The 17,304-nt window shown below is 37.7% G+C and overlaps 2 protein-coding genes across 2 annotated transcripts; both read left to right on the top strand.

Moving 5' to 3' along the window:
• Positions 1 to 620: 620 nt before the first annotated feature.
• On the top strand, positions 621 to 9,582 carry LOC135089657 (scm-like with four MBT domains protein 2). The gene is made up of 12 exons (XM_063985541.1): positions 621 to 639; positions 2,935 to 3,337; positions 3,709 to 3,782; positions 4,667 to 4,788; positions 4,970 to 5,243; positions 5,492 to 5,670; positions 6,186 to 6,903; positions 7,170 to 7,299; positions 7,511 to 7,685; positions 7,963 to 8,122; positions 8,341 to 8,521; positions 8,888 to 9,582. Exons 2-12 carry the CDS (start codon positions 2,953 to 2,955, stop codon positions 9,505 to 9,507), a joined length of 3,018 nt encoding a protein of 1,005 aa, XP_063841611.1. The 5' UTR covers positions 621 to 639; positions 2,935 to 2,952; the 3' UTR covers positions 9,508 to 9,582.
• Positions 9,583 to 12,633: 3,051 nt separating this feature from the next.
• Positions 12,634 to 16,944, top strand: LOC135089656 (large ribosomal subunit protein mL53-like). Its single transcript, XM_063985540.1, has 3 exons — positions 12,634 to 12,830; positions 13,526 to 13,638; positions 14,233 to 16,944. Exons 1-3 carry the CDS (start codon positions 12,679 to 12,681, stop codon positions 14,382 to 14,384), a joined length of 417 nt encoding a protein of 138 aa, XP_063841610.1. The 5' UTR covers positions 12,634 to 12,678; the 3' UTR covers positions 14,385 to 16,944.
• The last annotated feature ends 360 nt before the right edge of the window (positions 16,945 to 17,304 follow it).

The raw sequence follows: 17,304 nt of genomic DNA, 5'->3' as shown, positions 1-17,304 counted from the left end.
CATGAACAGGAATAATGAGGGAAAGTCTCGAAACGAGATTGAAATATCAAGGACAAGATATCTAGGCTCTGAGAAGTGCTATTTATAGGGGTCTTTAACTTTCACCTTTCTTAAACTTCCTTGTTTCCAATGACATCCTCCTTTTTGCCTGCAAACAATAATAGTGTTTTACGTTAATTAGATTGTGTTTTCTCGATATTGCAGATTTCGCGAACATTTTCATACGACTTCCTTACTTGGGGAAATGTTTTCTTTGTATTTAATTGTACGATATCCTCTTCCAGTAAAGAACGTACATTAATTTTCTAGATTAAATTTCTTCTGCATTAATATTTCTTGAAGATTTCCTTAAAGATGCAGAGGTTAGAATAATGAGTCCGAGTGTCTCGTTGTGGTGGCCAAGTTTCGCAGTCGTGCGCCGCGTTTGTTTCTCACGCTGTTGGCACATAACTCTTCTCTTAAATTCCCCATTTGTTCCCGTAAGTAGTTTTTGAAAGGTATTTAATGGGTTTTCAGGCATCTGTTATACTTTCACGTATGAGTAACATGATCAAACTGAGCTTAACAAAATAATGGAGCGGGCAATCATGTGTTATCCTTCCCTCTTCATGTGCAGGGATAAATTTTGTTTACCTTTCGGTAGGTTTTTCGGTCATTTATTACTCGTCATTAGTGGAAGTTTATATGGAGATTATGGAAATAACATTAGCCTACTAGTTTCGAGACATTATTTATTCATGCATTAAAATGTTTCTTTGTTACTCTTTCACTTGGTGGAATATGATACTATAATGTTGCCGTGACTGAATGCCCTATAGAATATAGTATATATGTGGGTAGTTAGTCTGGTAATTAGTGTAAATTTACAGTTTAAGTGTTGGAAAGCTGTGAAAAAAAAAGTATCATTGAACCATTGTTCTCACATTCCTCAGCTGCATGGCTTGAAGCCATAATCATCTAGAAGGAAGATTGATGTAATAGTGATTTATTTCATACCAGCGAATTTGGGTAAATTTGCAGTTTTAATCAGTACCCCACCCTCGACCTCCACCCCCACCACCCCAAAACTTCTGGACCCCTCCATAAGGTAAACTAACCTAACCTAACATTTTGTACTCCCCTAACTGGAGGGCTTCGCCGTCCCTGGACACCCCCGCCCCCATAAGGTGAACTAATCCAACTTCACATTTTGTAATCTCCTAACCAGTGGGCTTCACTCTATCTGGACCCCCCCCATAAGGTAAACTTATTATTAATATCCAACAGGATAAAATGGGGCTAGAAATTATCCAAACAGTGAGATATAGATCCTGTGAAGGGCTATAGTTATGTACGGTGTATTGGTTGAAACGGCAATAAAATTGCAAATTTGTATCAATTTGTTTATTTATTTATTTATTTATTTATTTTATTTTCTTATAGGCCAAATATATTCCACCATTCTGTGTCTCCTTCACTGTATACATAGAACATGCCAGTCTGTTAAATGTCAGGTTGCAAATCAGTAATGAAGTGAAACAAAAATTTTAGGAACAATTATGCCAGTTGCCTGTGATTGTGCTATTGGATACTTAGATTGACTTCTAGAACACATGTACTTATGTATCCTCTTTACATTATTATAGGAGAGCAAATCTTGATTATCCTCACTAAACTTCTATATGCAGGAGTGGATAAATTTTACAACCATATTAATATTACAACATTGATACACATCATTAGTTTCTATATGATTCCACTGCTGGACAGAGACATCCCCCACCCAAAGGTTAGGTTGATAGAACTAGTAAAACCTTCATCTGGGGCAGTTGTTTAATTTGTATTAAAAGTGCTTGTGCAGAGATTTACATCATGTGATAACCAAATTGAATTAGTTCAGTCTGATAAACTGTTACCTTCAGCATTCCTTCCCTAATAGGGATCTGTGGGTCCTTGAAGTTCCACCAAAATCAATTTAACCCAACAAAATACATGATTTGTGCTTATCTGTGTATGATACGAGAAGGTAACACAACAGTGGCATTGAGGATAGTATTCACCCACTTGGAAACTGAGCTGGAGATGCTAGCAACAGGGTGCAAAAATAATGTTGAAGCTAATCACATAGGCAGAAAAGCACATGATGCACTAAGCAATTGCAAGGCTCACACAGCTGTGATGTCAGAACAGCAAGCACTCACTGGTCACCCACAAGGCCCACATAGCTGAGACATCAGAACAGTCAGCACTGACTGACCAGTCACAAAGCTCCCACAACAGTGACGTCAAAACAGCAAATCACTGGCTAGGAAAACACTAAGACATCACTAAAAGGCCTGAAACAAAGAGGAAATGGCTTTCTTTTGACATATAAATTGGAAGAATAACTGCACTGGCATAAACACTAAAATCACACCAAATTTTAGCCTGAAGCTGTAGACAAAAGGGAAGATGGTGGTGATACTGGCTGGCAGGATACACAAAAGCCAGCAGGACAGCCAGGCATAAAGTAGTATGACAGGGAGCTCAAGCTGACAAGGGCAGGCAAGCAGGAGACAAAGCTTAACCAAAAAGCCCAGAAGTTGTGCAGATGTGAAGACTGGTGGTTGCAAAGTCTGAAAGTCACACAAGAAGCAGTCAGGAACTACAGCAAAGCAGTCAGTGTGGTAGTAGGATGGGAGTACAGGAAATATGTAGTAAAGGACTGAAGTATATTAAATATAAAATACTGCACAGAGATATAGCAGAGCCACTGTGAGCCAGGTCTGCTCCCTGAGGTTGGGTAGAATAGACTGGTTTGACCTCACTGTCCATGTGGTTGCTGTCCAGCCACTTCTGGGCATCAGATCATGCCATGATGGGAAGTGGGGAAGGACACTGCATGGACTGTCTGAACCAGTACAAATACATTAGTTAATGCTTAAGTTAAAATGTTATGATTTTTCCTTTTGATAGGATACAAAAGGGAAGAATATGGCTGCCACGGAAGAGGACATGATATCATCCTCCACTGTGGAAGTTGAAGAGTGCCTACCACCCTCCCCAGGAGTTGTGGCCAGCGTGTCTGCACCCACCATACCTGAAACCCCACAGATGGAGGAGCCACCCTGTCAGCTGGAGGAAGCCATTCAGCCAGAGCCAGTTAGTGAGAATGAACCAGCCAGTCAGTTTGAGCCAGCCAGTCAGACTGAGCCAACTAGTCAGACTGAGCCATCCAGTCAGTCTGAGCCAGCCAGTCAGAATGAGCCATCCAGTCAGTCTGAGCCAGCCAGTCAGACTGAGCCATCCAGTCAGCCAGAGCCATCCAGTCAGCCAGAGCCAGCCAGTCAGCCTGATCCAGCCAGTCAGCCAGAACCAGGTAGGACACGAGCCATGCTGTCAAAAAGATTACCAGTCAACCATCATACAGTGATGTAGCAGAAATTTAAGGGAGTGATTTATAATTTTTGGGAAGATATGTCAATTACTTCTCACACTGTGTGTGTGTGTGTGTGTGTGTATGTATGTGTGTCCAGGTGGGAATACATTACTATGACTGGAATGCTAATCCCTTCCTTGAGGAGCATCACTACTGGCAGTTTATATAAAGATTTTATAGTTAAAAATCAAGAAGCCCTGTGCCATGTAAGTGTTGTGGGTTTGCCATAATATTCCATGATCATCATGTTTATAAAGATAATGATTTTTCAAAATGCTCTCTCCAAATTTAATGAAATATACCTATTGCAGAGGAAGAATTTTCTTGGGAGGAATACCTGGAAGAGACCAATACTGAAGCTGTTCCTCCATCTACTTTTCAGCATGTAGGTTCCTAATGTTTTCCACTTTGGGTATTGCAATAGAACCAGCTTAAGGGAGGCTTGTCTTTTAATTGTATAAATCACATATGTTATAATAAATATATTATACAGTATAACCCCATGTATTCAGTATTTAAATATCCAGAATTCTCAAGCAGCTGAAATTTTTTCAATGGAAAATAAATAAATAAAATATTATTAAAAAATCACAAATATTTGAAACTGGCGCCAGTAAAGCAGAGCGAATGGAATGTTTTGCTTTTCCGCCACTGGCGGCACTGTGAGTACTCCCACTTGCATAAAGAACAAGTTTGTTAGTTGAGTGTTTCTGCTGGATATCTGTACAGTTTCCTTAATTATATGTCATGCTGAAGGTCCCAGCCTAATGTAAATGTAAATATCAGTTGCATCAGAGCAAACATCAACATTGTTGGTGTTGGAGCCTACACTGGTTGATAGGCCTATGCTTGTGGAAGAAAAACCGTGATAGCCCCCCAGCTTTATCTAACTGATGATACATATGAATAAAATTAGTGTTAATGAACTAGTTGTACAAGACATATAATAGTAAATAAGGAATATTAGTGTATACCCAGAAAATTTAAGTAATAGTATTATCACAGATGAGTAAGTACAGTGCTTTTATGTTGTTATTTATTTCTTTTTTTATTTTTTCATTTGTATCTATCATATTTACAAGTACTAGTGTACAGTATTTTATTCCAGTTTTTACTGAAAATAGAATATTTATAAGAGTAACACTCAACCAACCAGAAAATCCGGCTATCTGGGACACACTATCCCTGATGGGTGACAGATGGCTAGGGTTATACTGTACTTAGGATTAACTATGTATTTTGCTGATTGTACATGATGCTATGGTTTAGGTTGAAAGAAGCCTGGAGTCTGGGATCTTTGTGGACCAGCTAGTAGAAGTGGTGGATCCCAGCTGTGCATCTCCTGGCTACTGGCTGGCTCGTGTTGTCACCACCTGTGGACCACTGCTCAGGTATTGTCTTGATGAAACTTGCTGTATCATTTTTCAACTTTTTTTCCTCCCTCCATGTTAAAGATACATTTCCATTTTCTTATGAACTTTGGGTAGTTTCACTGACATTTCAGGAAATATTTGAGGAAGTTTTGCACCTTCTCAAATAATTTATTCCATCTTTTTACAATTACCCCATCAGACTGCGTTACCTCACACAAAGCAGCATCAACGTAGAATGCTGGCGTGAGATTGCACAGGGAGGACTACACCCAGTGGGATGGTGCAGCAGCCACTCCATCCCCTTGACAGTGCCCTCAGACCTCAGTGCTCAGCTGGAGGAAGAGGATGTCAAGCAGGAGGCCATAAAGGCAGTGGAAGAAGCCCAGAAAGTTGGAGTGTCTGTTCCAGAGGAGGCTCTTGATATAGATGGTTACACTGCTATTGATCGCATCAAGTGTGGAATGAAGGTAGAGGTAAGTGTCAGGAAGCTATTTTCTGTTCATTTTTATTGTCAGGTTACTTTCTTGTATTCTTGTTCTCCATTATTATTACATTTTTAGTTTCCTGCACATTATCTTTACTTTACCATCTGTTCCTCAAAGTGTTCTTCCTTTTTTCTTAATGGCTTGTTCTCCATTTCCATCATAATTTATAAGTTTGCCTTTGTAAGTTTATTTTTCTTAATATTAGCATTGAAAACAATGTTCCTTTCATGTCCAAGGTGCTGTGGGAAGGTGATGCCCTATGTGGATGGGTTGCCACTGTCACAGAAAATGTGGGTGGACGTCTCCTGCTACGTTATGACACTCCAGACTGTTCGGGGCCAACCTCCTGGCTTTTCTATCAACACACACGGCTCCGCCCCCCAGACTGGCTCCACCTCCAGGACCACCCACACAGGTGATACAGTGCATCCTTGCTTCACCCAACAGATGTAACTTTTTTTCCCCATCTTTTTTCCATGTAAAGGAGATGAATACAAAACTCACTTCAGTGTATGCATGATAGCTTATCTATATATGTGTATGCCATTCTGATTATTTATATTGCAGATTTATCAGTCATTTTATCATATATACAATTATACATGTAATTCATTCAAGCTCTAAAAGTGATAGTTATAACAATGTGAATTTTCATGTTAGATATGTACATGGGGTTTGTGTGTTCTGAAGTAGATTTCTCTCTCTCTCTCTCTCTCTCTCTCTCTCTCTCTCTCTCTCTCTCTCTCTCTCTCTCTCTCTCTCTCTCTCTCTCTCTCTCTCTCTCTCTCTCTCTCTCTCTCTCTCTCTCTCTCTCTCTCTCTCTCTCTCTCTCTCTCTCTCTCTCTCTCTCTCTCTCTCTCTCTCTCTCTCTCTCTCTCTCTCTCTCTCTCTCTCTCTCTCTCTCTCTCTCTTCAACATGCACATGCACAGGTACAACCACCCTACTTCAAGTTTGCCCTATGAGGATGCTGAGTGGGCTGCCCTTCTAGAGCTAAGTCGGGATGGAGCTAGACACTCCTCTGTCCCTTGCTCTCTCCTCATGCACACCAGCCTTCCGGAGCCTCATAATATGGCTGAGGGAATGTTCCTAGAAGCTGTCCACCCTTTCAAACCATTCTCAATTCATACCTGTAAGGTAGTGGAAATCATTGATCCCCGGTATTTCAAAGTCTCCTTGGAATCAAAGATGGAAGAGGTCTTATGGACCACTCATATAGGTGACCCACTGTTACTGCCTTGTGGATACTGTAAGGAGTTTGGTCTTAATTTAGAACTTCCAAGAGATTGGCAGGAGGAAAACAGCTTTGAGTGGAATGCATATCTTGGAGAATCACCTGCAATACTACTTACAACTCAAGAAATGTTTCCGAAGCGTGACTCTGCAGAGGACTTGGGCTTCTGTGCTGGCAATAGACTGGAGGTAGTAAATCCATCAGACCCGAGCCAGATTTGTGTTGCCACAGTGAAGCAGATGGGTGGACATTTGGTGGTGGTGCAGCTTGACTCTGAGAGGGACCCCACATTGGTGATTCATGCAGCAGACAGCCAGGATCTTTTCCCAACAGGATGGTGTCAGGCCAACAACTACCCTCTCCAGCTCCCAGCAGAGTACACTCCACGGCCTGTGCAGCTCCATCCGTCACAGTCGGTATGTAGGTTTGTCTTTTCTTCTTTTGTTCATTCTTTCCAAATAACTATGGCTACAGGTACATTTTCCTTGTATTTAATTTGATGTAGTTATGATGTTAAGTTGTCATTCTAGGTATTTGTATAGGTAAGTTAAGTAGTTATGCTTGAAATAATTGCTTCATTCCTTATAATGACACCTTCCCTTATTCAAGTTTTCCATTTCATAGATAATGTTACTTCATAGATTATAGAATAGTAAGAGTTTTTTTCTTTCATTAACTACAGGAGCAAAGCCAGGGCAGTGATAGTAATGATACTGCTGCAGGAGGAGGGGCAGCCAAGTCCCTGTGGTGTCCCCGCCTCTATGTCAACCACTGGTGCTACACAGGACCTTACCTTAGCAAGTCCAAAGTTGGTCAGTATCCATAGCTAACCTATCATTTGTCTGTATGCACTTGAGTATAACAACATTTTTTTCTTGATTTTTTACATTCTGAATAATGTAAGGAACTGATTGTCATAAATTACAGTATTATAAGGTAAAGTTAAAATTTGATAAATACAGAAAGTCATAGCAGTAACAAAAACACTGAGAAGTTTCATCTGACTGTTGACTGTTATTTCAGCCAAGCAGTCCCAAAGTGTGGGTCCAGGATCCGTGGAGTTAGTGCTTCGTGAGGTGCTTTCCATGACCATCAACGCTGCATACATCCCCACCCGAGTTCTAAGGGAACTGGAACGCAATGGACCAGACCCAACCACTGTGTGCCCCACCTGGCGGTCCACTCCCTTCAAGGCCAAGTAAAGACAAGAGATAAAGCTAGAAAATGGGTTTTAGTTAAAATCTTCATGTGTGACATTTGCACAAACTTATGAAGACCAAACATTCTGTGGTCTGGCAGTATTATATATATCTAATTTAGCTTCTTGAATTGGACAGTAAACTGTTTATGATGTTTATTTTTAAATTGTCAAAGTTATTATAGTTGATAACATGAATTTTTTAGAAATGTTTACTAAACATGACTCATATTCTGAGCTGTTACTATTTATCAGTAGGATGTTTATGTCTCCTCAGGTTCAAGAGATATGCCTACACTGCCAACATTCCCATTGCCACAAGAGCAAGTGATGTTAGTGACTTCCTTTACTCTATATGTCAGACTTTACAGTGCTGCCCAAACCTGTGGTCATCTGTGCCTTCAGGGGAAAACTGCCCTCTGCTCTGTACTTCTCAGGTGGGTTTCTTTATGTCAGATGAATTGTGTTTTAGGTGCAAAGCTCTAGCTTTGTGTTCCATAATTATTCAGGAGTCTTACTATTTAATACAGGTAATAATTATGAACTTGTAGTCACCATCTTGGAAGTACTTTGTTGGAGAAATTTTGCAGGTGAATAGATAGATATGCAGAAACATTTTTTTTTTATATTATTTAATTTTTGTGTGTTTAAACAGATGACTTTACAAGGTGGGCAGTCCTCCGGCATGAGGGGTCGTGGTAAAGTCTCCGTCAACAGGAGTGTCAGGGGCTGCCCAGGTGCCTCACGAATCCTCCACCGCCGCAAGCGAGGTGGTCGTAAGCGACTCTTTGTTCCTGTAAGAGCTAACCGCCTTCTTCCATCAAAGAATCTCACACGTAAGTTTTAGTTTATGTAATGTATTTATAAAATTTTCCAGAGTCATGGTGTAAGGTGACAGTTGGTGTTGTAGTGTAGCTTAGGTTTTTGAGATATTGAGATACCTCAGCCTAAGCAGCGGCTGAACTCTAGTTGTTACTAATATAAATGCAGCATAAATTCTCATTATCTGGGCTTGTGGTCTGTCATTCTAGTCTGTTTCCCAGTTGTCTTTTTGTGAGGCAGTTGGCTGGTGTTCTGTAGAAAATCATTCAGGTTTTGTAGGAATGGACTGCATGTAGATGAACAGAATAAGGAGAAAGACACCCTTGCATGATAAGAATGCTAACAAAAAATATATAATACAGTATATGAATAATTTTCAGCTGCATCAGATGAGGTTCTGGAGGAGGCTGAGGAGGAAGAGGAGGCAGAGATAGAAGAGGTAGAGGAATATGATGTTGGTAGTGGCTCTGATGGCGACACAAGTTCTCGGAGTTCCCGGCCAACCAGTCCCCTCCTAGAGCAGGGACAGGTAGCACGGCGGCAGCGCAAAGTGTTCCCTCGGGTAGACATGCAGGCCAAGGGGATGAAATTTCCTGAATATAATACTCAGATGAAGGCTCGCCAAAAGAGGAAGTTTGAGGGACAGGATGGAGCCTCTGGTTGTAGGGAAGAAGGCACAGAACGCAGGGAACCAATGAAGAGAGGTCGAAAGAGTGAGTTCCCAGATACCAGCTCAGGATTAGAGCCAGCCATTGTAAGGTCAGACCCTCTGGAGTGGACAGTGCATGATGTGGAGCAATATGTTGCTGGCCAGCCTGCCATCTGCCACCATGCAGTTAAACTCCGTCAACAAGAGGTTGATGGACGTGCCTTCCTCCTCCTGAACCTTCCCACTCTTGTCCAGCACCTTGGTCTTCCTCATAGCTCAGCTGTTGCCCTTGCTCAGCACATCTGTCGGGTTAAGCTGGCTCATTTCCTTTTTTACAAACCAGAACCATGATCTTCAGTGTCTCATGAGGCCACTACTGTGCCTCTCAGTGGTCCATGAGAGAAAGAAATAAAGAGTGCAATAAACCCTCCAGCTTGTCAGTTTTCTGTTTGGCAGGTTCAGATTTGTACCAAGATTCAGATTCCCTTTCTTGTGATATGGCAACCTAACACTCATGGAGAGCTTAAATTTTACGATAACTTAATTTTCTAGTAAGTTAAAGACAAATATTATACTATTATTGAGTGTCAGTTTTGGTGAAGAATGCTCATAATGAGTCAGGCAGGTACAGCAATGTGGTCATTCAAAGAGGCCACCTGGATGTATTTTATTTGTTTATTTATTTTTTATTATTATTATTATTTTTTTTTTTTTATATTGTTTTCTGGTTAGGTAACAAATCAGAGGGCATGATCACTGGTATTATGGACAGTGTTTGAAGAGCGGAGAGTGTGGAGTGATCAGGCCTGCTTAGGTGGTTGTGTTAACTGCATCCATGTTCCTCTCACAACTTTGAGAGTTCTTGGCATTGTGTTTTATTTATTTATTCATTTATATGATTATATATTTATTTGTTATTTCTATCTTGTGTGCAATGATGGCCCTTGAAAAAATGGAGAGGATTGCTTTTTAAGGATTTGTTTATAAATTGGTGTTCCTGATTTTCTTGTGCATAATAATAACTCTGACACGCCTGGGAGAGTGCAGAGGAATTGAGGTGGTGGTGAGTGTGTGAGTATCCTTTTAGGTATTCATATAATGAGGGAGGCTCAAAAGCTCTTTCCATAGCAACAACATACAACAGCATCAAGCACAACAATTTTATACTTTTATGTTGGTATCATTATTCATAAAACTATAGAAAATTAGAAGTTCAGTGGTTCTTAACAACAGGTGAATTTAGAAATTTGTGAGATTTTTATTGAAAGGGCATTTCCATGACTTAAGGAATAGCTGGATTAGGATGCTGCATCATCATCGGGAAAAAAAATGCCCATTAGAGTTGCAGTAAACATCGTTGTGGTGATTGAAAGCCAAAACAGTTTTAAAATACAAGCCTGTAACATTACAGTGGCCTAACAGTTTTGTCTGCCATTGCTTCTGTTCAGTACTGATGGTTACCATACTGGAAAGTTTACTATATTGAAGCCACTAGTCATGAAGTTCCTCAATTTGTTTTCTTGTAATACATGTAGATACCTTTTTCAATTATGTTTACCATTGCATATATGCTTCATCATGATAACATTATCGCATTTTTTTTTTTTTTTTCCAGTTTTAACATTGTTTCCCCTTTATATATATATATATATATATATATATATATATATATATATATATATATATATATATATATATATATATATATATATATAATATATATATATATATATATATATATATATATTTATTTATTTATATATATATATATATATATATATATATATATATATATATATATATATATATATATATATATATATATATATAAGTTTAAGTAGATTTTATCCTTATACAGCCTGATTATATTTGCTTGCTATTTTTTTCAGTTTTTGCAGATCACTTTTTTTTTTTTTTATATAATTGTCACTTATAACTGAGCTTTTACTCTATTTATTTATGCTGATATTTATTTATTTTATTTATTTATTTATTTATTTATTTATTTATTTATTTATTTATTTATTTATTTATTTTTATTTTTATTTATTTATTTTTTCTCCCTAGTGTTGGTGTTGTAATCCTTGTGTGTCATTCCCTCCCATACCTGGTCCTGGGAACTTCCTTGAGCTGGAAAAGTAGTTGGGGATAAACTTTCATGAATCTCTCTCTCTCTCTCTCTCTCTCTCTCTCTCTCTCTCTCTCTCTCTCTCTCTCTCTCTCTCTCTCTCTCTCTCTCTCTCTCTCTCTCTCTCTCTCTCTCTCTCTCTCTCTCTCTCTCTTGTAATATAATTTGATTACTGTAAATAGAGTGATGCGAATCGTGGAGAAGCTCACCTTTGATATTGATGTTGATGATTTTATATCGTCCACAGTCATCGTCGTATCATTATGATCATCATTCATGTTATCACCATTATCATTATCATAAACATTAATAAAGTAGGATAGGCACTCATACTTAAGGTGAACATATATGAAATGAGACTGAATCTATTTGTATATATAGTACTAAATATTATGAACTCTTGATCTATAAGTCACCCATGGGATGTGAAATTTTATTATTATTATTATTATTATTATTATTATTATTATTATTATTATTATTATTATTATTATTATTATTATTATTATGTGATAATTACTGCCAATATTACTATTATATGAATGTTGTAACTTTTTGTACTTTTTGTATCTTCATATTACAATACTTGTATGGAGAACTGTTGTCTATAATTGTCAGCAGTTCTGAATAAAAAGAAATGTATGTTTTGGTAGTTGATTGTCCATAATGGGGTAAGAAGTCTGTAGTGCCTTTCAAGCCTCACTACATGCAATCATGCCTGGGCTGTCATTAACCTTGAAAATTATTTCCATTACAGCTCCTGCAGACTTCGAGAAATGTCCTGAAGGATCTTTGATTATTAGAATTGGTGTGATAAACAATTGAGAAAAAGAAGGGCATATGCATGATTTGGCAAAATTGTTTAAATGTAATCTCAGACTTCCCCTAATATTAGTTGTATTGGATTTAGTGGTCTTGCCAAGATTTAATAGGTCATTATATTTCCATGGGTTTTGCACTTAAGATTTTCCTGAATAGGTACGTCTTGTTTTATTATTATTATTATTATTATTATTATTATTATTGTTATTATTATTATTATTATTATTATTGTATTGGGCTTAGTGGTCTTGCCAAGATTTAATAGGTCATTATATTTCCATGGGTTCTGCACTTAAGATTTTCCTGAATAGGTACGTCTTGTTTTATTATTATTATTATTATTATTATTATTATTATTATTATTATTACTACTACTACTACTACTACGTTGCTCTCAGTGACTATTACTGATTATTTCCAACTACAGAAGACAAAGGGGATAAAATTAGCATTTATCTATATATCAACCTGGAATACTGGTGTTATTTTTGGTGTTTGGTCATCAGCATTCATTTGGCCTGTACGAAAGTTTAGGAACGGAGTGTTTGTAACAGAAGGCTACCTCGACCAGCATGGCGTTACCCTTCCTCCACCACGGCTCTTTCTCCCGCAGCGCTGGGGTGTTCTCCGCCCTCGCTAAGCAGACCAAGCTACTCAACCTCAAGCCTGTCAAGAGGATTGACTTCACATTTGATCCTTTCGCCGACAATGCTATTGTAGTGAGGTAGGAGCCCAAGAAAATGTGAAAAAAATAGCTTGCGTCGTCTGCCACCGCCCGCCAGCAGTCTGTCAGTGGTATTATTATTAGTCCGTTTTCTTGCATTCCCACGCGTTCTACCTTTCCTTTGTTGGCAGACACATGCGAGATGGGTGTTTTTAGTTGTAAGTGGTGGTGAGTTAAGTTATAGAGCAAGTCGATGGAAGGAGGTGTGAGGAGGAGAGTAAGATTGCGAAGGTTCCAGATCGAGGTTAATCATCAATTGAGCCCCGTCAGGTGTTGTTAAGTTTGCCAGTTACGTTTAGCAGTGCACAGGCAGTCAGTCTTAACATGAAATGAATGTAGGACATGGAAGGTGCCTTTATGATTCAGGGAGATGTGAAAGGTAAAAGTTTGTACTGGTAAGTAGATTAAATTACTAGTAACCTAACCAGTTGCAGTTAAGATATGTCATCTGTAATATTTTAGTAAACGGCATTGATTTTTTTTTTTCCGTAAGTGGTAATCAGATCAGTATAAAAACAAACATTTTTCTGAATGTTTTCTGAAACAGTGATGTAGCTTTCTGAATATATCAGTAATAATAAATGAAACAAAGACACAAAAATTCCTGTAAAGGATTTTTTAAATCTTGTGTTCCATAGCGTCATATTTTAAGTGGATGGAGATGGTTCAGTAATCATTATATATTTTCTCCACAGAGACACCCTCAATTACTTTTATCAAGAGAAAGTCCGTGACACCAACCCCAAGTGTCTTCTAAAGACTAACATCGTGAACGATAGATCGGAGCCAACCATAGTCATTAAATTAGGTGAGGTTTTGACACTGACTGCCTTCTCTCACTGCCCTCTTTTGTTATTTTGCTTCTTTTTCATGATCGCTGGTATTATGCCTAAAAGCTTCCTTTTACCTTAGTTCTCCATTTGCTGCATTCCTGTGATGATTATATCTGTGAGAGGGAATGAAAAGATGGAGGCAAAAATAATTTTTGTGTATTACATTTGGGAAGTCTCAGATCTCTTGCTATTTATATTGACTATTGATACAGTGAAATAGAGAATAATGGTCCCACTCTGTCTGCTTCCAGATTTGTTACTTGCTATTAGCCTTATTTATTGTATTGTTTTAATATAAGTATTCTTTCTGTGCTCTGTGTCTACTTGTAAGAACATTTACAAAGTGCAGCAGTAGCTGGATGGATCATATATCATCAGAATCAGTTGGCACTGTCATCAGTTATTGTGTTATAATTATAATTTCTCCAGGAATTGAAATTGAATACATGTACAGAGAGTTTAATGTTGAGTTTGCTTACAGAACTTTTCAGTTTTAGTTACCATGTTGCATGTAAGCTGGGTAGAGATATATGATACATTTTTTTTCAAAATGTATGTTTTATTTCCAGTGGATAACAAGAAGATTGTGTTCAAGACCAACAACCTCAACTCACTTGAGATCCTAGTGAAGTACAATGAACTAGTGAGCAGCAAAGTGAAGGTAGATGAAGCACTAGATACTGCTAAACCAGTGCTCACCAAGTCACAGAAGAAGAGATAATCAATAAATCTTTGTGTAAATACCTTCATGTACATTATTCATTATTTTTTCTACAAGGGTATGTAAATATAGTGAAGAATCATTTGAGGCCAAGAAGCAGTGTAATTTCAGACTTTTTTTCATCTCATATTCAGTTTCTGTCACACCACTTCCACTACCCCCACCATGTCAACTCAGGCACAGCGCAAGTATGAGGCCACTATGAGCATCGTCAATAAGGTCTATGACAGTGTTCCGGCCTTTACCGACATCTTTGATGAGGATTCGTGGTACATCTTTGCAGCATGCTTCACCATGGCAACCATTCTTGTAACTTTTATCGCCTCCCGTTACATAACATTAAAACCGGTAGAGTAACAACAGCAGCAGGCATGGCAAAGACCTGACAAGGATGTGAGGTTGGGTGCCACCTTTCTTTGTTTTCCTTATATCCCCTCTTCCTTTTTATAACCCAATTTTTCTATTTTCATCTTATTATCTTTCCTTATCAAATGTCACTTTCCACTTTTAATAAATGGTGTGATTAACTTCATACCTGTTTGAGTTGAATAATGAATCTCGTTTATGAATCTGACTAATGAAATGTCAATGTGTTTCTAGCACTCTTGAACATCCTTGTTCTGTGAGGTTCTATAACACCGAATCACAGAATTTTATTTGGTATTCTGCTCTCATTTCCAAGTCACATTCCCAACTCAAAAAAAGCAGTATGTCAGCATTTAATATGGTAGATTGATTCATATGGATTTGTCAAAGTAGTGCAATTAAGCATATGTTTTGTGGCAAATATTTGTTAGGTGTCATGCACCTAGTAAAATATATTTCAGATGCTTGAAATTTGGTGACAAGTTTGTCTAGTCATGTGTTCTCTGGTAAATATTCAGGCTGACAGCTATTCTGTTTTCTTACAGTAAGTCCTTCAGTGTCTTACTAGAATATCGATCATTAGTTTCAGGTGCTAATTATGAGTCTACATTGTCATGCTACTGTTACTGAATCTGTTGTCTATGAATTGCCACCTCCCTTCCCTTGTATTGTTCAGGTGTTGTTTTAAGTCACAGTAATTTTGCCCAAGGTTTAATGCACACCAGGAAACATGGTGTGGAAACGGTTTGTTGGTAACTGGGTATCTGAGTGTTCTTTTTCAAGTTTTTATTCATTTGTTAGAATTACGTTTTTTTTTTTTTTTTTTTCCTTTTTTTGTTCTCAAAATTTCTTTATTTTTAATGGAAAAAAAAATCTTCCACATATTCTAGTTGTTTGTCAAGGAAGCACTAGAATCTTGAAATGGAATCAGAGAAGAGGATTGTTTAAGACACTGGCCTCTCTCTCTCTCTCTCTCTCTCTCTCTCTCTCTCTCTCTCTCTCTCTCTCTCTCTCTCTCTCTCTCTCTCTCTCTCTCTCTCTCTCTCTCTCTCTCTCTCTCTCTCTCTCTCTCTCTCTCTCTCTCTCTCTCTCTCTCTCTCTCTCTCTCTCTCTCTCTCAATATGAAATATAGTGCCATGTTGCTATTACTTTGTTAGTCACTCCTGTATACTAGTCAACAATTTGGGCATGAGTCTGCATAAAAGAAAGACTCATTATGCTTGTTACTAAATGTTGAGTTCCTCTGCTGCTCTAGCATTGTTGAGGTTTCTTTTTATTTCTTTTTTCTTTTTTTATGGATAAAGTACTGTGTACTTCATTATAAATAATAGTAATGCATAATGTTGAAAAAATGGCCAGTGCAGGTAATGGGACGAAAGAACTTTCAAAAGTTTTGTTTGATTTTGCTGATAAAGTCTACAGATACATTGCACATAGGCAGTTGATCACTCATTCTACATGGTTTGTTCTGGTGTTTTACACGGTGTCTGAGGTTGACCTTGTGTGGGGCTTTTTGGGAAGTCGCGGAAGCTTCATGTGGCAGAATTTTCATGACAATCTAAAATATAAAAGATGAAATCCAAAATAGTATTCACATGTAACTTCATAGGTGGATGGGTTGCCCCAAGTGGCGCTTCTTGGTTCACCTCTTCTAGCAGTTACTACCTTGATTGCAGATGAATGTTCATTATAGTGTCATCATGGGACCATCCCGTCTCAGTGGATATTTAATACCAGATTATTCTTCATCCTGGTAAACAAAAAAAAAAAAAAAATAATAATAAAAACCAAAATCAAAATTTTTGTATCGGCCAACTACCAAGCTGGGTTTCTGCAACTTATCATCACTCTGTAATAGGGAAGGTACTGAACTACGGCACAAGATACCGTATAAATTATAAGATTTAAAGGTTAAGATAACCCAAGCCTTAAATATGAAAGTGAAAGAGCCAGTGTTAATAATGTATAATGTTGAGGACATTTTTCTGTTATGAAGTAGATTGAATTGGTTTGTTGAATGATATTTCAGAATTTACAATAGGGCCTTCATTATCCACTGAGCTTAAGGGAGGTGCCCCTAAGGACGCAAGGTGTAGTGTGTATCTACTCAGTGCAGTGGTGGCGAGAGCTCTTCACACAAACCTCACACTGGTTCTTGTTTCTTATGACTTTTCTCATTAAAATGTTCTTATTATCATGACTTTTATTATCCCATTATAACTTTCGCTTGATCAGTGTTATCTCAAGGGTAATATATATATATATATATATATATATATATATATATATATATATATATATATATATATATATATATATATATATATATATGTGTGTGTGTGTGTGTGTGTGTGTGTATGTATGTATGTATGTATATATATATATATATATATATATATATATATATATATATATATATATATATATATATATATATATATATATATATATATATATATACACACACACACACACACACACACACACACACACACACACACACATATCACTGAAATAAATGCAGTATAAGAAGTCCATATATCATACAAGTACT

This window comes from Scylla paramamosain, chromosome 33 (assembly GCF_035594125.1).
Source record: "Scylla paramamosain isolate STU-SP2022 chromosome 33, ASM3559412v1, whole genome shotgun sequence".
NCBI lineage: Eukaryota > Metazoa > Arthropoda > Malacostraca > Decapoda > Portunidae > Scylla > Scylla paramamosain.
Note: the sequence above shows the minus strand (reverse complement) of the source record. Positions and strands in the feature narration are given on the sequence as shown.